General features: G+C 37.1%; 1 protein-coding gene across 3 annotated transcripts in view; it reads right to left on the bottom strand.

Annotated features, from left to right (window-relative positions):
• Positions 1–8,581: 8,581 nt before the first annotated feature.
• The window catches only part of Tbx22 (T-box transcription factor 22), a 51,050-nt gene continuing 32,845 nt past the window's right edge, over positions 8,582–26,786 (bottom strand). Inside the window, exons 3-11 of one of the 3 annotated variants that reach the window (XM_006257159.5) lie at positions 21,692–21,868; positions 20,928–21,105; positions 20,074–20,175; positions 18,388–18,562; positions 16,989–17,153; positions 16,599–16,663; positions 16,109–16,194; positions 11,832–12,478; positions 8,582–10,293 (exon numbers count right to left, since the gene is read on the bottom strand). In XM_006257159.5, coding sequence (XP_006257221.1) covers positions 11,865–12,478; positions 16,109–16,194; positions 16,599–16,663; positions 16,989–17,153; positions 18,388–18,562; positions 20,074–20,175; positions 20,928–21,105; positions 21,692–21,868 — 1,562 coding nt within the window. In that variant the 3' untranslated portion in view covers positions 8,582–10,293; positions 11,832–11,864. 3 annotated transcript variants of the gene reach the window in all.

Raw genomic sequence — 26,786 nt, 5'->3', positions numbered from 1 at the left:
CCGGACTCCTGGTGCCTCCAGTCTCTTGAGGGGTAGGTGCATCTTCTCTGAGCCTAGACCCAGCCTTCTTCTGTTGTATATCTGTCAGGGGCCTCATATCAGCTGGTGTATGTTTCCTGACTGGTGGCTCATTATCTGAGAGATCCTGAGTGTCCAGGTTAGTTGACACTGCTAGTCTTCTTACAGGGTCACCCTCCTCTTCAGCCTCCTTCAGCTTTTCCCTAATTCAACCACAGGGTCACCAGCTTCTGGTCATTGGTTGGGTGCAAATATCTGCATCTGACTCTTTCAGCTGCTTGTTGGGTCTTTTGGAGGGCAGTCATGATAGGTCCCTTTTTGTGAGCACTCCATAGCATCAGTAATAATGTCAGGCCTTCAGGCCTCCCCTTGAGATGGAGCCACATTGGGCCAGTTGCAGGACCTCCTTTTCCTCAGGTTCTTCTCCATTTTTGTCCCTGCGGTTCTTTTAGACAGGAACAATTTTGGGTCAGAGCTTTTGACTGTGGAATGGAAACCCTATCCCTCCACTTGATGCTCTATCTTTCTATTGAGGGTGGACCTATAAACTCCCTCTCCCCACTACAGGGCATTTAATTTAAGGTTCCTCCATTTGAGTCCTAAAGAGAACTAGAAAATATCATTCTGAGTGAGGTAACCAATTCACAAAAGAACACACGTGATATATATTCACTGATAAATGGATATTAGCCAAAAACCTCAGGATATGCACAATACAACTCACAGAGCATATGAAGCTCAAGAAGAAGACAAAGTGTGAATGCTTCAGTTCTTCTTAGAAGGGGTAACAAAATAATCACTGGACGTAGAGGGTGAGAGGAACTTGGGAGGAAGAAAGGAGGGAAAGGGGTAAAGGAGGGCAAGATCAGGTATGGGAGGAGACTGGGAAGATTAAAGAGGGTCAAGAAATTGAACAGAGTGTGTAGCAATGGGGGATGAGGAACTGGGGGTAGCCAATAGAATGTCCCAAATGCCAGGAAAGCAAGAGGTTCCCAGGACCCAATGGGGATGACATAAGATGAAATACCCAACAAAGGAGGGATAGAACCTGTACAGACCGTATCCAGTGGATAGTCAGGCCCCCATTTGAAGGACTGGGCAACCCACCCATCTCAAAAATTTTAATCCAGAATTGCTCCTGTCTAAGTGAAATACAGGAACAAAGAGTGGAGCAGAGACTGAAGGAAAGGCCATCCAGACACTGCCCCACCTGGGGATCCATCCCATACCCAGCCATCCAACCCAGACACTATTGCTGATGCCAAAAATGCTTGCTGACAGGAGTCTGATATAGCTGTCTCCTGGGAGGTTATGCCAGAGTCTGACAAATACAGATTCCAATACTTGCAGCCAACCACTGGACTGAGCATGGGGACACCAATGGAGGAATTAGAGAGAGGACTGAAGGAGCTGAAGGGGTTTGCAAACCCATAGGAAGAACAACAATATCAACTAACCAGACCCCCACCCAAGAGCTCCCAGGGACTAAACCACCAACAAAGTGTACACCTGAAGGGACCTATGGCTACAGCTACATATGTACCAGAGAATGGCATTGTGTGGCATCACTGGGAGGGGAGGCTCTTGTTCCAGTGAAGGTTCATTTCCCCAATGTAGGGGAAGGCCAGGGTGTTAAGGTGGGTGTGGGTAGGTGAGTGGGGAAGCATCCTCACAGATGCAGGGGGAGGAGGGATGAGATAAGGTTTGGGGGCGGGAGACTGTGAAAGGGTATAACATTTGAAATGTAATTAAAATATCCAAAAAAGCTCACATCCAAATGATTTCAACTGAGTGCTTCTACAAATATTTAAAGAAATAATAACATTCTTAAATAATATGAAATAGGAGGAACATTTTTCAAACTCACTCTGTGAAGACTGTGTAATATTGATACCACAGCCAAAGAAATGAAAGAAAAAAGGCCAGTTTCCTTGTTTAGATGCAGGTTAAACAAACCTTCCCAAAAATATACTAATAAAATAAGTACATCATCATTTAAAAGGAATTGTATACAGAAACATGTACTATTTGAGGAACGTAGTAGAATATTTTAAGATATGAAAATAAGTAGCATCTCATATTTTTAAAAGTTTTTATTGTTTATTTACCTTTCAAATGTTATCACCCTTCCCAGATTCCCTCCCCAAAATCCCCATCCCAGAATAAAAGATACAACTTCATGATTATATGAAAAGTTATGCAAAAGATGTTTAACTATCCTTTCAAGCTTTGTAAGTAATTGCACTTAAGAATCAATTTGTAGATAGAACTCCTTGAACCCAAAACAGATGGTCTATGAAATATAATTCTTAGTAGTGGAAGAATGAAGGCACCAGTCTTAATGACTTATCGCCTGCATATTATCCAGGCAGGGAAAGAAGCCCAGAATTCCCAACTCTATGTTAATTCATTTGAATTAAGCACATTGCAAAGTAATTATGTGCTTATGGCTTGGAAATCTTAATACTGTTAATATGGCATGCTTAAGAAATCACATACATAACTCTTTCTAAATATCTGAGTTTTGCATAAATTGATATTCTTTTGCTAAAGTTACTGTGTAAATCCAAGCTATAATATCACCATATAGGCATAAAACTATACTCAGCATCATTAGTCATTAGGAAAATGTTAATTGTAAGTATATGTGATACTACAGTATCTCATTCCCACTGAGATGCTCACAATAAGCAAGATGGACAAAACAAAATAGAATGGACCAGAAAAGAAATTCCTCTTGTCACATAAGAGTCAAAACAAGAAATACACAAAACAAAGAAAGAATATTAAAAACAGTAAGGGAAAAAGGCCAAGTAACATATAAAAGAAGCACACCTATCAGTTACACCAGACTTCTCAACAGAGACTATGAAAGTTAGAAGATCTTGGACAGATGTCATTCAGACCCTAAGAGAACACAAATGCCAGCCATGACTATTGCATCCAGCCAAACTCTCAATTACCATTCATGGAAAATCCAAGATATTCGTGACAAAACAAAATTTACACAATATTTTTCCACAAATCCAGGCCTACAAAGGATAATAATTAGAAAACTCCAACACAAGGAGGGAAACTACACCCTAGAAAAAGCAAGAAAGTAATCTTCTTGCAATGAACCCAAAAGAAGGAAAACACACAAACATAATTCCACTTCTAACAACAAAAATAACAGGAAACAACAATCACTATTCTTTCATATCTCTTAACATCAATGGACTCAATTCTCCAATAAAAAGACACAGACTAACAAACTGGCTACATAAACAGGACCCAGCATTTTGCTGCATACAGGAAACATACTTCAATGACAAAGACAGACACTACCTCAGAGTAAAAGGCTGGAAAACAATTTTCCAAGCAAATGGTCACAAGAAATAAGCTGGAGTAGCCATTCTTTTTTTTTTTTATTAACTTGAGTATTTCTTATATACATTTCGAGTGTTATTCCCTTTCCCGGTATCCAGGCAAACATCCCCCTCCCCCCTCCCCTTCCTTATGGGTGTTCCCCTCCCGACCCTCCCCCCATTGCCGCCCTCCCCCCACCAGTCTAGTTCACTGGGGGTTCAGTCTTAGCAGGACCCAGGGCTTCTCCTTCCACTGGTGCTCTTACTAGGATATTCATTGCTACCTATGAGGTCAGAGTCCAGGGTCAGTCCATGTATAGTCTTTAGGTAGTGGCTTAGTCCCTGGAAGCTCTGGTTGCTTAGCATTGTTGTACATATGGGGTCTCGAGCCCCTTCAAGATCTCATTCTAATATTGAATAAAATCGACTTTCAACCAGAAGTTTTCAAAAAGGATAAGGAAAGGCACTTCATACTCATCAAAGGAAAAATCTACCAAGCTGAACTCTCAATTCTGAACGTCTATACTCTAAATGCAAGGGCACCCACATTCATTAAAGAAACATTATTAAAACTCAAAGTATATATTGCAAAAGACACAATAATAGTGGGAGACTTCAATACCCCGCTCACCTCAATGGACAGACCATAGAAACAAAAGCTAACAGAAATAAAATGAAACTAAGAAAAATTATAACAAAAATGGATTTAACAGATATGTATAGAACAATTCATTCTAAAACAAAAGCACCTCATGGTACCTTCTCAAAAACTGGCCATATAATTGGTCACAAAACAGGCCTCAACAGATACAAGATGATTGACATAATCCTACAAAACCAGGAGCTGATCCTTTGAGAAAATAAAAAAAAAAAATAGATGAACCTTTAGCCACACTAAGCAGAGGGAATAGAGTCAGTATCCAAATTAATAAAATCAGAAATGAAAAGGGAGACCTAACAACAGAAACTGAAGCTATTCAAAAAAAAATCATCAGATCCTACTACAAAAGCCTACACTCAACAAAAATTGAAAATCTTGATGAAATGAACAATTTTCTAGACAGACACCAGGTAACAAGTTAAATTATGATCAGATAAACCATCTATACAGTCTGGTAACTCCTAAAGAAATAAAAGTAGTCATGAAATGTCTCCGAACCAAAAAGAGCCCAGGACCAGATGGGTTCAGTGCAGAATTCTATCAGACCTTCATAGAAGACCTCATCCCAATACTATCCAAACTATTCCACAAAATTGAAACAGACGGAGCACTACCGAATTCCTTCTATGAAGCCACAATTACTCTTATACCTGAACCACACAAAGATCCAACAAAGAAAAAGAACTTCAGACCAGCTTCCCTTATGAATATCAACGCAAAAGTACTCAATAAAATTCTCAAAAACCGAATCCAAGAACACATTAAAATGATCATCCATCATGATCAAGTAGACTTCATCCCAGGTATGCAGGGATGGTTCAATATACAGAAATCCATCAATGTAATCTACTATATAAACGAACTAAAAAAAAAAACATGATAATTTCATTAGATGCTGAGAAAGCATTTGACAAATTCAACACCACCTCATCATAAAAATTCTGGAAAGATCAGGAATTTAAGGCCCATACCTAAACATAGTAAAAGCAATATACAGCAAACCAGTATCCAACAGCAAACTAAATGGAGAGAAACTTGAAACAAGCCCACTAAAATCAGGGACTAGATTAGGCTTCCCAGTACCCTACCTATTCAATATAGTACTTGAAGTCCTAGCCAGAACAATTAGACAACAAACAGATGTCCAAGGGACACAAACTGGAAAACAGGAAGTCAAAATATTACTATTTACAGATGATATGATAGTATATACATAAGTGATCCCAAAAATTCCACCAGAGAATTCCTACAGCTGATAAACAAGTTTATTAAAGTGGCTGGATATAAAATTAACTCATACCAATGAATAGCTTTACTCAACTCAAAGGATAAATAGACCAAGAAAGAAATTGGGTAAAGATACCCTTCACAATAGTCACAGATAACATAATATGCCTCGGTGTGAATCAAACCAAGCAAGTGAAAGATCTGTATGACAAGAACTTCAAGTCTCTCTAGGAAGAAATTGAAGATCTCATGAGATGGAAAGATCTCCCATACTCATGTATTGGCAGGATTAATATTGTAAAAAATGATCATGTTGCCAAAAGCAATCTAGAGATTCAATGCAATCCACATCAAAATTCCAACTCAATTGTTCATAGAGTTAGAAAGAGCAATTTGCAAATTCATTTGGAATAATAAAAAAAAAACAGAATGGCAAAAACTATCCTCAACAATAAAAGAACTTCCTGGAGAATCACCATCCCTGACCTCAAGATGTATTAGTGCAATAGTGATAAAACTGTATGGTACTGGAACACAGACAGGCAGGTAGCTCAATGGAATAGAATTGAAGTCCTAGAAATCAACCCACAAACCTATATTTACTTGATCTGTAACAAAGGAGCTAAAACCATCCAGTAGAAAAAAAGATAGCATTTTCAACAAATGGTGCTGATTCAATTGGAGGTCAACATGTAGAAGAATGCGAATCAATCCATTATTATTGGCTTGTACAAAGATCAAATCCAATTAGATCTTGAACCTCCACATAAAGTCAGATACACAGAAACTAATAGAAGAGAAAGTAGGGAAGAGCCAAGAACACATGGGCATAGGGGGAAATTTCCTGAACAGAACACCAATGGCTTATGCTCTAAGATCAAGAATCAACAAATGGGACCTCATAAAGTTCCAAAGCTTCTGTAAGACAAAGGGCACTGTCAGTAGGACAAAACAGCTACCAACAGATTTGGAAAAGATGTTTACCAATCCTGTATCTGATAGAGGGCTAATATCCAATATATACAAAGAACTCAGGAAGGTAGACTCCAGAGAATCACATAACCCTTTTAAAAAATGGGGTACAGAGCTAAACAAAGAATTCTCAACTGAGGAATATGAAATGACTGAGAAGCACCTAAAGAAATGTTCAACACCCTTAGTCATCAGGGAAATTCAAGTCAAAACAACCCTGAAATTCCACCTCATACCAGTCAGAATGGCTAGGATCGAAATCTCAGGTGACAGCAGATGCTGGTGAGGATGTGGAGAAAGAGGAAAACTTCTCCATTGTTGGTGGAGCACTCTGGAAATCAACCAGAGTACAACCACTCTGGAAATCAGTCTTGAGGTTCCCCAGAAAATTGGATATACTACTACCTGAGAACTCAGCTACCGCACTCCTGGTCATATATCCATAAGATGCTCCAACTTATAGCAAGGACACACGCTCCCCAATGTTCATAGCAGCCTCATTTATAATAGTCAGAAGCTGGAAAGAACCCAAATATCCTTCAAAAGAGGAATGGATACAGAAAATGTGGTGCATTTACACAATGGAGTACTACTCAGCTATCAAAAACAATGACATCATGAAATTCTTAGGCAAATGGATGGAATTTGAAAGTATCATCCTGAGTGAGTTAACCCAATCACAAAAAAACACATGGTATGCACACAATGATAAGTGGGTATTAGCCCAAAACTCAGAATACCCAATATAAAATTCACAAACTACATGAAGCTCAGGAAGAAGGAAGACCATAGTATGGATGCTTCAGACCTTCTGAGAAAGGGGAACAAAAATACTCACAGGAGGAAATATGGAGACAAAGTGTGGAACAGAGACTTAAAGACCATCCAGAGACTGCCCCATATAGGGATGCATCCTATATACAGCCACCAAACACAGACAATATTGTGGATGTCAAGAGAAGTGCATGCTGACAGGAGCCTGATATAGCTCTCTGCTGAGAGACTTTTCCAGAGCATTACAAATATAGAGGCAGATGCTCACAGTCAACCATTGAACTGTGAACAGAGTTCCCAATGGATGAGTTAGAGAAAGGACTTAAGTAAGTGAAGGGTTTTGTAACCCCACAAGAAGAACACAATATCAACTACCTAGAAAACCCAGAACTCTCAGAGACTAAACCAGCATCCCAAGAGGACACAGGGATGGACTTATGGTTCCATCTGCATATGTAGCAGAGGATGGACTTGTCTGGTATCAGTGTGATGAAAGGTCCTTGGTCCTTTCATGGATTGATGCCCCAGTTAGGGGAATGTCAGGGCATGGAGTTGGGAAGAAGTGGGTGGGTGGTTGAGGGAGCACACCCGTAGAAGTGAGGGTGGGATTGGATAGCAGGCTTCTGGAGGGGAAACTAGGAAATGGGATAACATTTAAAATGTAAATAAAAAATGCAATTAAAGAAATAAAAATAAATATTGCTGAAGGACAACCAGGGAGTCTGCATGGCCCTGACTAGAGGTCTTCTACATTTTTGTTACAGTTGTGTAGCTTGGTGGTTTTATAGAACTCCTAACAGGGAACAAGGGTTATCTCTCGCTCTTTTGCCTGTTGTTGTGATTCTTTCCCTCCTACTGGGTTGACTCATCCAGCCTTAATATGAGGTATGTGCTTAGTCTGACTGTAATTTGTTATGTCATGTTTGGTTAGGAGGTTGCTCTTTTCTGAAGGAAAATGAAGGAGGAGTGGATGTGGGGGAGAGGGAGTGGGGGAAGGGAAGTGACTGGGAGGAGTGGAGGAAGGGGAAATTGCAGTTGGAATGTAATATATGAAAGAAGAATAAGTAAGTAAATTAAAAGAATCACCATGAAAGATCACAAAATAATGATATGTTTGCCAAATTCTGTCAATTATCAGGAATTGAAGACAATTCAACTCTGATTTGCAACATGTAGCTAATAGTAAAATAGACAGTTTGGTCTGTGTATGACTTCCCTTAATTAAATTAAAATACAGTTTTTTGTGTGGGTGCTAAATTTTAAATTTCAACATTGATTTTTCTTGCCTCTTTCAAAGCAAGATCTCTATATTATGTGTATATGTGTGTGTGTATGTGTGTATATTTGTGTGTTGTTTCTATGACAATATTCTTTCAAAGAATATATAAAATTCAACAAGGAAGAAAACTAGTGAATTCATTTAGTTGGCTAGAAGTCAAAATATGTTTATGTTATGAGCAAAATATGAAAATTTCAGGTAAAATTTAAATAAAGGTTAAGTACTAAAGCACTGCATTAAAACATGGCTGTAAAAGGGAAGAAAAATTGAATTGTATATTTAAATAAAAACACTAACATCAAATTTTATCTAACTTAAGATCATGATTTTATTCCTTTTCATATTAGTAAGACATTAAATTGTTAATTACAGGTTTTGTAGCTAAAATATTACATTATATAATCAAGTTCATAAGAATGTGATATTAAATCAAAGTCATAATTCTTTCGTGTTAATAATAATATAATATTTGACTGAAGTGTTTAATTGCTACAATGCATTGTATTATACTCTCAGAATTTTCTATCATATTTAACTTTAACTGTTGTAACTCTTTTAAGCAGTCAAAAGTGATCCAATAAATATATATATATATATACATTTCAACTAAATACAAAGATACGATAACATTTTCCTGTACATCTGCTCACCATAATGTATGTTTACATATTAATGTGCAGGACAAATTTGTAAACATGAACATTTGAAACTTTGAGAGGAAATGATACTCATCTTTTTACTCAATTTTTTATTGAAACAACATGTTGAATTTGGCCAGTCCCCACTTGTGTAAATAGTTTTACCTATGGAGTATGTTTCAAATGTTCTATGTTATCTCTTCATTCTCTTTTATGTTGCCGTCCAAACCATATTTATTTATACAGTTTTAATACAAAATAGTATAAAATTGCAGATCAAATCTAAGAAGATTAAACGTATACCAAGTTAGTTATATCAAAGCAACTACCACCAGTGACCAAGCTATTGGGTTTGTTTCTAACTCCTCCAATAGGCATGCTAAATTCCAGTGGAATCAACTGGTAAACTGTTGTTATATACTCGAATATTGTTGTTATTTTGACTGGTTTAATATTTATTAGCAGAAAAGCAACAACGTATCTTTAAATTGGATTATAAAGCATTGTACTTCTACCATGTCAATTCAATTCTCAAAGTATAGCATATGCAATTAGACATTTCTAAATATATTTAAATATGCCTCTCCACATAAGTATACATAATTGATAGTGTCTACTGAATAAATTCTCTGTACAGCATCTCTCTTTAGGAGTGGGATAAAAATCACACTGTAAATCATTTTTAAAGAAAAGTAAATATCCCATTGGAGATCACACACACACATTATGTATTTATACACAATTAGAGCGACATCTTTAATTTATAAAACCATATACATACGTTAAAACTTGTTAGTGATATTAAATTAGGAGACAATAATGCAAAATGTTTTACTTTATACATGGTATATATAAATATATACATTTTTGTAATATCAAACATACTAAATTTGTTGTTAGCATACATATAAATTTTTGCAAAATATATTTTAGTTTTTATACAACACATTTATTTCAGATACATTCTGGCTCAGCCAGAAAACTGACTGGCACATCGACAATTTTTAAAAGCTACATTTGTATTTATTTGCTTTCTGTGCCATGATTTCCCCAAGGTGCGAAATAGAAATGATTAGGAGAATTTAAGAAGAATCTTTCATAATGTCCAGTGCAGATGCTTGTCTTTATGCGTTGCTGACACCTGTGTCGTGTGGTCAGCACATAAGATATTGTTAGTTCAAAGACTGATTATCCATTGAGTCACCAATTGCTTTCACTAAGAATTCACTCCTTTTCCTGCCACAAACACACTTCAACCTCACAAAAATATGAATTCATGTCCATCTTCAGACCATATGGAGAACTTATGCCAGTGTGAACCATCCATCTCTTTACAGCTGGGGAGTTTTGAAGAAGCCTCTTCATTTTCAAAACACACTAAATAGAAGCAATGACATTAGTTAATTTTAAGATTCTAAAAGTATGTAATATAAAACGTTATAAAGTTATACTTTGGTCTTCCAAAATATAATATCCATATAGTTTAGGCACCATACACTGAATGTTCTAAATTCTGTTACATAAAGTCTTATATTAATGTTTAAAGTGTAATGAACAATGTAATAAAACAATCTGTCTACTTAGACCTTCAACTAAGTTCAACTTTTGTCATTGATTTCAGCTTGACTGACTGTTCCACAAAATACCTTCCTGACCAGGGAATCTGACTACAGGTCTAAGCTTGATTGAGAGCTCTGCAAGGATAAAATATCGTTCGCTTATTTCCTGACTCAGTGTGCAAATTTTATTAAATTGACACAAGGTTTATTTCTCTAGGTTTATTTTGAGGAAATCAGATACCAGGACAGGTTCAAAACCATATATATATATATGTATATATATATATTTATATATATATGCCATATATATATATATGCCATATATATATATATATATGCCATATATATATATGCCAAACAGGTGGAAACCTTGGCCAATTTGACAGCCTAGTTTAAGGAAAATAGGCTACTTGATTTAGGTTTCTTCAAAGTCTAATTTTGTATGAAGGTTTCCCTTGTTTAATATAATTAAAAGTGCCAAAGGATGATTTACGAACTATTTACAAAGTAAAATAAGATAAATGCCAAACTTGTAGCATTTAAAATGTTGCCTCTTTTTATTAATTACTATTGCTAGTTTAATTATATATGCTTAGATTTAAAACTGTAACACATAACAAAATTATCTGATATCTAAAGCATTGATATATATATATACACATAGTGGAACAACTATAAAATTAATATCTTCTCTAGTATAGTAATTAAAAAACTCAGAGATGTTATTTAATTTTCAGTTAAATAACTTCTTGTCACTTAATGAAGTAATTACATATAAGCTATCAGATAGTTTTCAAGTGAATTTTACATCCCTTCAGTATTAAATATTATTCAAGGTACACAGGTTAATGGAAAACAATATTTGAAAACTATTTACACCTTAAAATTGTAATTACTATTTCTTCTATTGGCAAAATATAAATGGACAAAATGATTGAATTTTGAATTCCCATAATTGCTTGATAGCTGTTTATAGTGTAGCCAATGTTCATAGATAAGGCTGAAATACTTTTATTCTTTTTATATGAATTATACCCATCTCTTTTTTTGGCCTTAGTTAATTGTGTAATGTACAGATTATAGTGAATTAATAATGTTATAATTGGAGACTTAATCTTCTGGCATTAATTATCACTGATGGCACATCTTATCAAATAGTATTTATTAAGTAACTTACTTGAAGACCAAGGTTATTATAATGTCATATTATTACAGGTCACAGATGACATTATATAGAAATTCTTGCAAACATTTGTTAAGTTACTTTAAAAGCAAAACAAAGCAATGCTTTTTGGTAAGGAAGTTTTTAAGAAATGTTTTTTATGTATGTTAAAAATAAAGAAAATAGATGCTTACATGTGAACGTCTTAAAATGTGGATGTTGTCATATTAAAAGTAATGGTTGATTGCTGGATACCAATGGGAATGATCACAGCTGCCTCCAGTAAAAGAAATTTGATTGGTACCATTTTCACTGAGGTGATTGGCAACATTTTCCAATCTAGGTGGCATGGAAACATTGTACCTATAACAGCCATTGGGAGGATGAAAAGGACAACAGATTGCTTCTTGGGCAATGGGGTTTGGATGGAAAATGTTTCCAGGATTCTGTAATCCATATAACATTTGACTGGTAGAATGAGATGCTTGTAGACAATGGCCATTGCAGTCTTCATGTAAGCCACTGTTTGAATTGATGAAGCCCCTGGAGGATACCAGGGGGACTTCCATCATGAGTGGGGGAAAGGACTGAGAGCTGTTGAAGCTTGGTAGTCTTTCAGGAGTAGGTAAGACAAAAGGTTGTGGTCGCCAATAATTAGTTGGACAAATTCTGTAGCAGAAGGGCACGTTGACATTGTGCAGGTACGTCTCTGGATGGGTCATCCCAATGGAGCTTGGTGGTATGTAAACCGTAGGTGGAGAACAAGATGGAGAAAGTAAGGAGTTCAAAGGAGAGGGAGCTCCTCCACTAGATGTCACTGGAGATGAACCACTACTTCCATCTGCAAAATGACAAGTCACACAGAGAACAATAAACCTGATTTTTCTGCTGAACCATTAATCTTATCTATGCCCATTTCTGTTTCATTCTTGGAGTGGTTTTCTTTGCAAGTTCACAGGTTTTAGCTTGGGGAAAGATAGTTGTATTCCTCTGACCAACCTGGAATGTGGTTCTCTCTACTACTGGAAGTACTGCTGCTGCCTTACTACTACACACACTGAACTATACTTACTATATATCAGACACTGAACTATACTTACTATATATCAGACACTGAACTATACTTACTATATATCAGACACTGAACTATACTGACTATATATCACACACTGAACTATACTTACTATATATCACACACTGAACTATACTTACTATATATCAGACACTGAACTATACTTACTATATATCACACACTGAACTATACTTACTATATATCACACACTGAACTATACTTACTATATATCACACACTGAACTATACTTACTATATATCAGACACTGAACTATACTTACTATATATCAGACACTGAACTATACTTACTATATATCAGACACTGAACTATACTTACTATATATCACACACTGAACTATACTTACTATATATCACACACTGAACTATACTTACTATATATCACACACTGAACTATACTTACTATATATCAGACACTGAACTATACTTACTATATATCACACACTGAACTATACTTACTATATATCACACACTGAACTATACTTACTATATATCAGACACTGAACTATACTTACTATATATCAGACACTGAACTATACTTACTATATATCAGACACTGAACTATACTTACTATATATCAGACACTGAACTATACTTACTATATATCACACACTGAACTATACTTACTATATATCACACACTGAACTATACTTACTATATATCAGACACTGAACTATACTTACTATATATCAGACACTGAACTATACTTACTATATATCAGACACTGAACTATACTTACTATATATCAGACACTGAACTATACTTACTATATATCAGACACTGAACTATACTTACTATATATCAGACACTGAACTATACTTACTATATATCACACACTGAACTATACTTACTATATATCACACACTGAACTATACTTACTATATATCACACACTGAACTATACTTACTATATATCAGACACTGAACTATACTTACTATATATCAGACACTGAACTATACTGACTATATATCACACACCGAACTATACTTACTATATATCACACACCGAACATTCACTGTACTTTATATTTTCCCAAGAGTTAAAGAAGCCCCATATTAACCAATGATATGTTAGAAATAAACGCTAACCTTTTACTTTTTTTTAAACTGAACAAGATAATTTATTGTTTGGGGATTTACAGATTGTTTCAGCATTAAAGCAAGTAAATATGAAAATTGGTGAAGAACATATTGACAATAATGTTTTTATGTGAAAATAAGAAACAGGGAGATTTCTATGGTTCTCTCTACCAAGAATTGAAGACAGTGCTTCATTAACATTAAGGTGAGAAGGAAAGTGTTCACTCAGGGGCATCCAAATCTTTTAATGTTTAACATGGTGGTTCTCAACCTGTGGGGCATGCCCCTGTTTAGGGGTCACATATCAGATATCATGCACATCAGATTTGTATATTATTATACATAACAGTAGCAAAATTACAGTTATAAGATAAATGTAGCAAACAAATGAATTTATGGTTGGTGGTCACCATAACCTGAGGAACTGTATTAAAGTATGGCAATACTAGGAAGGTTGAGAACCACTGGCTTAACTGATAATAAAATTATAATATGGCCCAGGAAAATCAAGATTTTCAACTTTATTTTTATAAATATTCAGTCAATTATGTTTGACTATACTTAATGAAGTTGTAAAATTTTGCTGATAATTTTGTTATTTTGAGTATATTTGTATATAAATATACATTAATATTTTAGTGGCAGAATGACAAATATCTGTAATAAAGCAATGAAAAGTTATTTTAAGAACTATTGCTTCTCTCCAATTAGAGTGTGCTCTACCATCCATAAATGATGAAGTTAATGGTATTTTAAGTGATCGATTAATGTTCATTTATGTCCTTTTTTAAAATTTAGGTTATTTAATATTTTAAAACTATGTTGCCTGATGCTGCCAGTTGAACTGATTTATTCAAGAAACTGTTCATAGCTTTTTATGCAACTCACTAAAGTACTTCATTTCAACAATAATTATACTTAATTTCTTTACATTACAGCTACTTGTTATAGCATCATGTGAAACTTTAGTGTAATGTTGATGTCTTGCTCCATAAATGCAAGGTTAAATAAATGTCCACAGACAAGCAACTTTAGTGGGGTAAAAATGAACAGAGCCAGTTTTATGTTGGTTATAAATAAAATATTCTATTTATAACTCTTTGTGTAAATAAAGTTGCAGATTATTTTACTAGAACGCATGCATTATCCAACTATGATGATAATGCTTTCATAAGGCAGTGTACTGCTTGTTAAGAAACACATTACAAATATTTTTAAATACTTGTGACAATTAAATTGGTTGTGATGTAGAAAAGCACATACTGTAGGTTTCACTCATGTGAAATATAAAAGATCTGACAACTGAGAACATAATGATGACTACCAAATACTGAGAGAAATGGAGGTCAAAAGGGAATGAGCAAATGTCAAATCAGAATGTTCTGAGTTATAATTAGAGACTAACAAGAAGTTACCATGTACTATTGCACAGTAGGGAGTATAGGTAACAAAAGTATATTGTGCTTTTGGGAAAACTGCAATGGATCTTAACAGTTTTCACTATATAAAGGTGATAACTGCTTAAGGACATAAATATGATTCAATGAGTCTAAATATTTTTAATGGATATTGGAATGAAAATATCACATGGAACCCCACTAATATGCTCAATTCTAATGCATAAATTAAAAACCATTTAAAATTTTATAAGTAGACAAATTGAACCACATTCATGCTAGATTTGGCCCATTTTGTGTTTTTACATGGTGAGAGTAATTTTTTGCCTTATTAACCACAATTTCTTAATTGTTATTTTCTGTTTGTAGTATTCATCTTTTACTTTCAGTTTCCCTCCAAGCAGTAACAAGTCACATCCTGTATATGTAGCATTATACTTGCATTTATTTCTTCCTAACTCGTTTTCCATGCTCAACATACACTTTACCTTAAATGCTACCAACTTCGTAATATGTTGTTACCATGTATCATATGTTCAATGAATTTTTGAAGAATTTGGAAATAACAGCAACACATACGTGAAAATAGCCTAGATTCTTCATATAAAGGAATGAGATACTATGGAATTCATGTATGATGTATGATATAATACATGTGTAAGATAATTCAATAAGTGAGGTAACCAATATATCTGCTTGCAACATCACTTCACTATCTCCCTTAAGTTTCAGTTTCTGCCTGTCTTTACCTCTTACTTTCCTACATAATAAATAGATACTTCTTGTGAACACACATTTTTTCTGGCATATAATTATCCTCTTGAGTAGAATTTGCCTTAAGAGTTATGCCTTTTGTTACTGCAATAATATGTAAAAATAAAACAGAAAGTTAAAAGGTTTTCTTACTTTGTGTGTCTGGGACAAAAGGTTTAAAATCCATAGTGAAAGAAGGCCTCCAGGGGTAGGTCTCTAAAAATCCATCCAGTACACCCCTAAAAAAGAGATACACTTTGTGAATATAATAATCCATATATACTTGTTATACTTTATGAGGGATTATTAGTTAGGGTCTCATAAATGTCTGTAAAATCCACACTAGGAGCTTGGGTCTGAGTACATTTCTGTAAGCTCCACATGTCTATACTACTAGCATCTCAACACTGTGTAGGAGGAATAGTAGAAGAAGAAATGGTTTAGGATCTAAACCTGGGGTTATTTTCCTACCTGTCAAAGTGTAAGCTTCTGAGTCTTTGATTCACAGGTGCCCTATCTTCAATACTCACAAAAGAGCTATGTAAATACTCTGTCTGATTTCAATTCTATTTACCTATTATTTTTAGTAATTAGTTATTAAGATGGCTACATAAATATTAAATTTGATTGCTAGGTTACTTACCGGTTTCTCCCAGGATCTCTAAATCCTTTGGCAAAAGGATTCCTGTCTATTTTCAGTTTGGTAATCTATGAATTCAAAAGAAAGACAAAGAGAAAAATGCAGCCTATGTTCTTAACAACAGTGTTATCACTATAATGGAGTACTTTAAATAAACATGAGCACATAGATAAGTCAGAATTAAAAACAATTTCTCCTTTGCCAGTAGTCCCTTTTGCCCCGATCTCCTCCTGTTTAACACAAGAACCACAACTCTTTCTATCAGTTATGACTGGAAAATAAAATAAAACCATGATATTTTCTCCATCATTTAAAATGTATCCCATGAAATGCTCTTCTATCCCAATATACCAGTGGAGCCACTCTCACTTACAGGGACCTAGACAGCTTTACCTGCTGGTTTTGGTAAGCTGTCACTGTAGTGAATTCAGTTTCTTTAAAGGAGAATGTTTTAACTCCTTCAGTAGGAAAGGACTGAATCAGGGACAGGTCAATCCTGCTGTCCTCCTCCACCACGTGCACACGGGGTTTGTACTTATGCATGGACTGCAGAATGATCTGAGGAAGAAATGGTTAAATGCCATCTTAAACACCTACTTTTCCCCAACACCATCGCCAGTTTATAATAACCGCCAGTGAAGACACACCAAATAACTAGATATAGGTATGCCAGGAAGGACTTTGTTGTGGGGTTTCGCCCCCAACAGAACCCCTGCTAGCTGAAGGCATTCCAGAGTAAGGCACCACAGTGACAGTGACACTATGGAGCAAATTCCATATCCAGCCTTTCCTGCTCTCAAATGTGGATGACCATGTGATAAGGAAATGTCAAGAGGACCTGATCAACTGATAAGATCTCTCTGGTCAGTAAATGATGTTCCCAGATATTGCCAGAAGCCTGATATTCCACACCTCCTAATCCTGGTCCTTTTCTTCTTTTGTGGTTGGTACAAGACTAGGATGACAGTGGAGTATACCTAAGAAGAAGGCTCAGGATCTAGGAAACCTCTGACTTCTGTAACATCATCAATATTAAATCCTTATTCTTGTCATAGAAGCCAGAGACCTAAAACCAGACCAATGACTCACAGCAATGAACGTTTGCAGGACAGAAGGATAAACAGGGGGCCACACTACAGCTTCCAAAATGAGATGTTTGCTTTGCTTTCTTTTTTTTTTTAAGTTTGTTTTGTTGTTGCTGTTGCTATTTGTTTGCGTGTATGTTTTATTTTGGGGAGGAAGATTTCAAGAACAAAGGGCAGATATAAGGGACTGGAAGGAGAGCATGAGGTGGGTGCATGATGTAAAATTCACAAAGGATCAATACAAAGTTTAAAAAAATTCCAGAAAACCTGAAAATAAGCAGGACTGGCAGCATGTTATGAAAACGTCCAGCCTGGTTTCTCATTCGCTCCCCTGTGTCCCTCAACCTCAAAGGTAACAACTGTGTGGACTCTAAGGGAAGCTGAAGCCCACAGTGTTACCTAGGAAGTTGGACAGCCCTGTGAAGTGTTCCCTCCTGTTCCCCAAGGCAGGATACCCTCTCTCTAGCTTAAACTGCCCTCTCTTTGCGGGGGGGGGGGGGTCTTTGGATCCTTACAATCCCTGCAGTTACCCCTTCTGGAATCTAGCCCTCAGGTTAAAGGAGCCTTTGCAGTCTATGACTTACAGATCCAAGAGCTTGGTTCCCAAAACATTCAACACTTACAAAGAAGAGTGACTTCTTGAGGACTCCCTCTGACCAGGAGCCTTGGCACTTACCTCCTCCAGGAGAAACATTGTGCTCACTTACATGGCCCTTGTCGTCCATCTCATTGTTGGTGAGTTTTACTCGATCAAAAGAGATGATTTGACGCATCCAGTTTTCTCCTGAGCAAGGGGAGTCCGGGTGGACATAAAATCTGGGAGTGATGCATGAATGATCAGTATTTCCAGCTACCATCCACTGTGAACTGTGATACACATACCTGAGGGAATAAAAAATGAGTGAAGTTAGCTTTAGGCTCAGCCAGCACAAAGCAGAGGAATGGGACACTTCAGACTTCTCTACTTTAGAGCCTTACCAAAGATTCAAACGCGTATCCCAAAAGCTAGTAAATAAACAGAAGATCTAACCTCATTTTCAAAGAGTGTTCAAGGGCAACACACAAACAAATGAATGAACGAACGAACAAAAAAAAAAAAAAAACGAAGAGTAAATATGCATATGCCATCCAAATGCAATGAATTGTCCGGGCGAGTAAAAATGGCGTGGGATATCTGAGTCCCGTATTTCTTCAAAGAAACCGGAGCAGGAATCAGATTTATTTTCCCACTGTAGCTATGCCTTAAAAAGTCCATGAATGACAAGCGAGCGAGAAGCGCGAAGAATGAAACACAGGGAAAAGCACTAAGTCTGTCCTGCACACACTTAATAGTTTTAGTCAAAGCCCCCTTTCGCTACGAACCCCTTTGCCAATTAAACTTCACAGCAGAAAACTCCAAAGGAACCCCGCCCCGTACGTCCTCCAGGCTGATTTTTCTGATCTGTTTCCGATCTCAAACTGAGTTTTGCTCTGAGCATTCCCCAAGAAACCAGTGCCAGTACAAAGCGAAAAGCTAGCAATTGCTACTGTTTCCCGGCTGACGAGGTTCCAAGTTGCTGGTGAGTTGCACTTTCTTGCCTTGAGAAGCAGCTAAGAGCCTAGATAGGCTCCCCTGCAAGAGCCACGCACCACAGGCGCCCAAGGTTGACTGTACTCAGCTTACGTTGGGCTGTTTTCGCATCACCCTCCCCTTCACTTTCAGAGTTCCCAGTGAAAGCGTCAGCAGAGCAGAGCAGAGCTTCTTAAGCTGCTAGCTAACTCAAAGGGTTCTGATCTTCAGAACAATTTGTATGTATTTGATCCAGCCAAATTAGGGGTTTCAAGAGAAAAGCATAATAGAATCCTGATACTGTCTGAATCCTGCCATCCTTTCAGGTAAAAAGGGGGACAATAGATGGGCAAAAACCTAGACCTGACCCTAAGACTCTACCACTAGGTTTGGGTAAATCATGGTAGCATTTGAGAACCTGACCGGGCTACAGGCTGTTCCCAGAAGCCAGGGTCCCCCTTAAATCTATGGCATTTCTCCTCCCTAAATTTTTTCCGAACTGTTTGCCTCCAGGGTGCCAGAGTCCAGTTCAACCGCAGTTTAGATATCTAAGATACAGGAGAGTGGGTAGGCAGAAGGTACAATACAGAGCCATTTAACACCAACTCCCAGGAGGAGGGAATAGAAAAGATCAGCCCTTCCTTCACTTTGAACCCAGATTCAAATGAGAAAATTCAGCTATCAAAGTGCAAGGATGAGCAATCCTCTCTCCTCACTATGTATACTTTAAAATACATCCTGCTTTCAGGTGTCTAGCTGCAGGACTGATGCTCGGAATCTCTGCCCTCGGCCCATTTGGAATTTAGCTATGTAAACTGGAACATCCCCATATCTATCAAGTTACCTATAGCGTTTGGAATCCACCGGTACCACGTCCAAAATCACATAGTACTGCTTCACAGGGTCCATCCCTTTCACCTTGATCCGAACAGAAGGAAACATACGTCTGTGGGAAAAAATGGATTTGGATAGAAACTAGAACCTGAGGAGGGATGTATTAGAGTTTTGAAAGAAGATGAATTGTGGACAAAGAATCAGTACTCTTCCCTTTCTATGATGGGCTCAGGGAATGACATTTGTTGTGCAAGAAAAAGATGGTTGATTTAACAAGTCTGAGATTTCCTAGTGGTGTAGAATATCTTATAGTGAGTCCTTATCCATGACCTCCCATGTGATATTAAAATTATAAGAAAAAAAGTGGAACAGGAGAAGTTTTGTTTCCTTGCTGCATTTAGGAAAAGGATATGTGAAGTACATTTGTAAATGGTTGAAATTAGAAAGAATAGTTAGGAAGCTGCCCCACACCAAAGGGTTAGCTTGTGGAAAGGCTGACTTCCTAGTGGTCTGAACCAGGGATGGTGGATGAAGTATTATTTGCTAGGCTTGCACTGAGACCCTGTCCACAACAGTAAGAAGTTGGAAGTACACCCGGCCTACACAGGTCTGGATTTTTGCATACAGCACACAGGCAGGAACCGGAAGAGTGAGTCCTTGGAGTAAAGATGTATCAGAAAACAGGAGTCGACCATTTAATGCACCTAGGTACTTGCCAGAGCAATAGATTGAGGAGTCTGTAGCTTTCTAACATCTGCCAAGGAACGGGAAGGGGGAGGAGCTTCACATTACAAAAACTGATTTCTCCTCCTTAAGTGCCTACTGTGTGTGATTTAGGGAAGTCACTGGCCCAGCTGAACGAACCTGCCCGCTTTGGTAATGATCATCTCAGTGCCAATGTCGTGGAATCTCTTCCATAGGTCAGATCCCTGAAGCTCCACTTGGATAATGCTTTCCTCCAGCAGACTTTCCAGGCTGTTGCTCTCGTTGTCAGAGCAGGAGAAAACAGTTTTTGAAGATTCTGCCTTGGGTCGTTTTTCTGCTAGATAGACGGGATTCGAGAGTTTGGGAGGTTGCACACACCGTTTTCTCAGGAGACTATCTTTGAACTGATAGACCCTGTCCTCCCACCCCACCCCCAGGAAGTCTGAAGTGTAAGTTTCCCACAAAACCCTTTGTGATCTCTTAATGAAGAGGTGGGGGGTGGTGTGCAACTTGTATCCCATAAAAGGTAGGACACTCAAAATTCTCTCTAACCCAACTTTCATAAACAACCTGAATCTAGATTTTCTTGGACTTTTGGGGGACACGCTGCTTCTTGTTGAGAAGAACAGCTAGATTTAGCTCTTAGGATATTGTAAGAGGTGTGTGAATCACTCCTCTAAAAGCAAGTGGGACCCTCATTTTCTTTGCAAACAAACCATAGCACTTCCAGTGAAATTCAGACTCTGAAATTTGTCCTAAAGTCAGGTGACTAATGTGTTCCACAATACAGAACCCGACTTGTGGGGCCGGTCATGCCAGGACATCCTTGCCGCTACGCAAAGAATAGGCAAAGAAGACACGCTCCAGCCAGGGCGCGCAGGAGAGAAGTGCTCAGGGTAGCAGGGCTGCTTGAGTGTACTTACCCGGCTGCTCACTGTCCCCAGAAGGGCTGCTCAGTATCTCCTCCCCTTCCTCTATGAACTGCTCCTCCTGCAGCTCAGGCTGCATCTCCTCTCTTGGGTCTTGAGCTTTTCTTTTGCTGGGTCTCCCCATCAAGGCCTCCACCGAGAAGGCGTGCGCTCGAGAGCTCAGAGCCATCCCTGGAGGGGTAGAAGTGAATGCGTGCTGCAAAGTTTCAACCTGAGCTGGGCTGGGGAGGGAGGGGGAGAGGGAGGGCGCAGATGAGAGAGGCACGGGAGGAAAAGCTCACAGAAAAAGTCTTAAATCTGAAAACCAACTTTTAGATCCACACTCAACAACAGAAAAATCTCCCCCTCTGTTATATATGAATATATTTTATTTAAATAGACAAAATAAAAGAGAAATATTAAACTTGAGTCAAAATCCTATGAGGTGTAGTCTCCCTTTCTTTTTCTGTTCTCCTCCTTCTCGGTGGGCACGTATATACCATCAGTTCTGAAATCCTTGATTCTGGGACCTGGCAGAAGTCAGAGATTGGCAAATGCTGGCCTTTTAGGGAGTGGACCTGCCGCCAAGGGCAGCTCACAGGAAAGTGATTGGGAGATACTGTTGTATCCAACTGAGTGAATGCCCAGTCGGTGACAACCTCCGCTGTTTATTTTGGAAGCTGTTGAAAGTAAGAAAGCACTGTGAGTGACACTTCAGAATCTGAGAGGAAGGAGGGGCTGGGGGTGCTTGAATGGGGCTCCAGATAGGCAGGAAGGGAGATGAGGAGGGGACACAAGGTTACTGTTTTGCATTAAATTGTAAAACTCTAAGACATGTGAAATAATTGCACCCCAGGGGCCACTTTTCCAAGAAAGAGCAAATATTCCTTAACCAGACTCAAATAAATGGATCTAGGATTTTTTGTCCTCTCCAGGAACCTCACTTGAAACCCAGAAAAGAGTGCAAACTTTCAGGGCTCTGTAGTTAGGGCATTAAACTGGCAGTGTATGTAAATATGCCCATAACCTCTTTTTCTTAAGGGGAAGGCCCAAGCAGTGTCAAGAGTATTCCAACACTACAGTCAAATATTAAAGCCAACCTGTGACTTCTAACCCTGCTTCTGCAGGACTTTCCAACCCTCTTCATATTCACAAAACCAATATGAAAACACAGCCTAAGGTCTAGAGGGTTATCAGCAGCAAGTCAGAGCCTTTGCTCCCAACTATGTATTGAAAAATATAAGTGCTGAACTATTGAGAGTAATTGGTTTTAGTGTCTTCTGACATAACTTCATGGGTTGGCTTTTGCTTGTCATTAAAGTCCACAACGTTCTTTGTAGGCAGAAGAGACTATCATTACCAATTCCAAGGAATACTATTGTCTGCAAATGTGAGACATGTTTGCCTGTGTGGTTGCCATTTGGTTACTCACAGTTCATCAGAAGTAGGACATCAAACACTCTTAGACTCTTGGGCATTTGCACATTTTAGAAAAAAGTTCATCTGTTCTCCTTTAATATATGTAGTCAAAGGACATTGAAAGTCAATTCAACTCCAGTTACAATAGAATAGAATTTGGATGAACTTACAATATACCAATACCTGGGTTTAAGAACAAAAGACTGTCAGAGCATTATTTTTTTCAACTTCAACTATGTAACTGAAAACCTAGATTTTCCATGAGACGATTGTTACAGTGGTGGTAGGTCCTTCAACCTTGTGGGTGGGGCATCCTCAGGCAACAGAGAATAGATTAAAGTACTCTAATAATGTTGGATGCCACAGCAAAGACTCCTTTGCAGCTTGAATGTGGCTGAAGGGCATGAACCAATATAGAGATGGGAAGACATTGCATTTATCCTAGGGATACAGAGTAAAGCTGACAAGGTAAAGAGTATTCCAGTGTACAAAGCACTTGGGTTGAAAACATACAGGACTGGATATAATCTTTGCCACAACTAAGGGATATTTCTTTCTTCATCTATTAAAATCCAGAGGCAAAATATTTATTAATTTTTAGTTAAAAGAACTAACTAAAGGCACAGTTATCTAAAAGACACAGTTCAGAAACAGATAAGTCAAGAATTTATTGGTTAATTTTAGTGTGCTAACAACCATAAAATGTTTAAATTATTCTCTCTTGGTCTGATAATTTTCTTGCTTTTGAACCTGATTCTTTTTATTTCTCAAAGGCGGGGCAAAGGAAACTCAGGGGGAAGCTTTGCTTAGTAAAGATTTTGCGGGAGATTTCTAAAAGAGTTAGGTAAAGGATGTTTGTTACAATGTCAGTTCTAGTATTTCACGCTGTCTACCTGGATATGATTTTCTTTAACCAAAGAAATAGCGTATCTTGGAATATAAATTCCCATATTACAAGAAATGTCTTCCTTAATATTTATTATATGCAAGTAATTTAGTCATCCAGAACATTCTTATTTGTGTAACAGAAAACTTTCCTATTCCTGTTTTAGTAACTATCTGATGATATTACACTGAGAAAAAATGTAGCCCTGCTCCTGAGCAAGGTTGCTGGACCAGTGTGCTAGTAATTCCTGCTATGTTGTCTTTACAAAAATCAGACATGGTAGAAGCAGCATTGCAGCCTGCACGTTTTCTCATGTATAGAGTTGCTGTGTACAGGGATGTGAGATGAAGTGGAAGGCTTTGGGCACAATTCACTATGTTTGCCCTATCTATACCCAGAAGTCTTCTTTCTGTAGACTGTAGGTTTAATCCAGGAACATATACAATCCTTCAAAATAGATTCTCTGTCATTGTGTGGAAGTGAAAAATGTAGAAAGAGGATTGTAGATTCATATGTGAATTTAAAGGCATAGCAGTTATTGTGATTCCTTGTAGATAACAATATTGTTATCTAACTGATAGAAAAGTAATTTTTACTTCCACAAAATATTGCAATACATTATTAATAACTATAAACAGGTACATTATTAAAGTTTTATGATTCAAAGAATGAAAACATTGCTCCTAGTGATCTGTAAGTAATGAAAAAATATTCAAAAGGGGCTCAGTCTACCTAGAAGAAAGCGTGCCTTGGGTTCTGGAGTGCTTACTAAAAGAATGTTGATACTAAACCTATATGTGAGATGTTTCAACTTCTTCATTAAGGGTTAATTATTTCAAATGTATCTGTACTGCATATGTCTGTCTCTTTATTTTCATACAAATACCATACAATAAAATTAGAATTTGGAGCCTGACTGAGCACCCAACGTTACTTTTTGGCAGAAGCACAAGCAATTTCATAATGGAGATTGTTTCTTTCAATTGTATTCTTCCTTTCTCAATCTCCCCAATCTTTCACTCCCCCAAATTAAGATGGATTATGTATATACAACCTTACTGAATAGAATCAAATACAAGCTATTTCTCTTCATGCCTTTTGTTTTAAGATCTAGAATGAACCACAAAGAATGCACAGTCAAGAACTGCCAGATATGGTCTGCCACCTCATACCATTTACATACCTGAAATTTAGCATTTCCTGAGCATGCATTACTTGAGACAGGAAATTATGTTTATTTGCCACTTGCTAAATTACATGAAACAGGATGTTATCCTTGTTTGCTTATGCAAGTTTCAAATTAACTTATATCACTTATGGACAGAAGAAATCCTGAAAAAAAATACATTCACATTGAGAAGGTTTCAGGAAGATCAATTTGACATCTAGGTCTTCCTTTCCTATTTCCTTTACAATGAAAGTAGCTTTATGGATAAGGATATCACGAGCCATTAAATCTCTGAGGCTTGTAAACCTCCAAAACAAGCTAGAATCTTAGATGAGTAATATGAGTTTCTACATGGTCTCCCAGGATTATGTTAATAAAGAGGGATAAATCTGAAAGAGTAAGAAGACAGACCTTGGATTCGCATTGATCTAGTTCAAATTCTGTCTGTGCTACCCTTTGATTGACCTTCAGAAGTCTTTTGGTTGACATTAAAGTAAAATTTCCCCCAGGCATGTAAGCTTTTGCCTATAATACTGCATCAGAGAGAATGTTTCTGTAAGAGAGTAGATTTATAAGAAGATCAATAATTTGTACAAACCACTTAGCACAATGCCTAGATCAGGGTTCACAGCTGATTCAACATTATAAAAGTAAGAAAAGTTAATTTCAAGAACGTGTTAATTTTTGCATCAGCTATACATCTGTACATCCTTTGAGTCCCCATCCTAGAAGGCGAAAAGACTCAGGTCAATGCGTAACTTTTGGTAAAATCTTATATCAGATTCCAAAGGTCAAATGTGTCAAGACTAATCATTCTTAAATTGAGTACTTTTTAAATAATTGAAATCAAAGAATTAAACAAAAATATTGCATTTACAATTTGAAAATCCATGGTAAATATGCTTGGTAGAACACATACTTTGATTTTATTAACTTTACTTTTGTAATAATACTTTTGGTATTCTATTAATGCAATGTAAGTACATATTTTCACATAATTAGATGGATTTGTAAATGATAAGCCATTAACATATAACTGTGTTCTTACTCCAGGGATTTGAGGAAACTGCCCTAACAAAGTCTCACAGTGGATCCTTCAGTTTCTGGTTTGCACTAATTTGTTATGATCTCTTAAGTTCTGTGAATTTATTAATATAACAATTGAGTTAGTTTAGCACATGAGTTATACATGGCAAACACTGTTCCTAGGGAGAGTTGGAGAACAAAGGGAAGGGAAATAAATTCTTATCTTTACTAGTTGTGTTCTTCTCTAGGGGAGGAATGGAAACATTAGCTGAAGGAAACATTATTCTATTAAATTTAATTATATTTTATTACCGTCAAATACTGAAGATCTTCTTATGATAATAGATCATTAGGATTAGGCTCATTAGTTCTATCATACTCAAACTATGCAACTCGTTTTCCAGTTAACTCATGACTTAAAGCTACTAGATTTTCTTAGTTTCTTGGCAGTTTTGTCCTCAGAACTGTAAGACTAATTTTATTCTTGCCTAATTTCTGATAAAGACAAAGGATAAGACAACAAAGTAAAATGAACACACAGGGTAACCCTATTATAGAGTGACTTAAGTAACTTCCAAAATAGATATTGTTTATTTAGTTCAGTTTCTTCA

This window comes from Rattus norvegicus, chromosome X, assembly GCF_036323735.1.
Source record: "Rattus norvegicus strain BN/NHsdMcwi chromosome X, GRCr8, whole genome shotgun sequence".
NCBI classification, from domain to species: Eukaryota; Metazoa; Chordata; class Mammalia; order Rodentia; family Muridae; genus Rattus; species Rattus norvegicus.
Note: the sequence above shows the minus strand (reverse complement) of the source record. Positions and strands in the feature narration are given on the sequence as shown.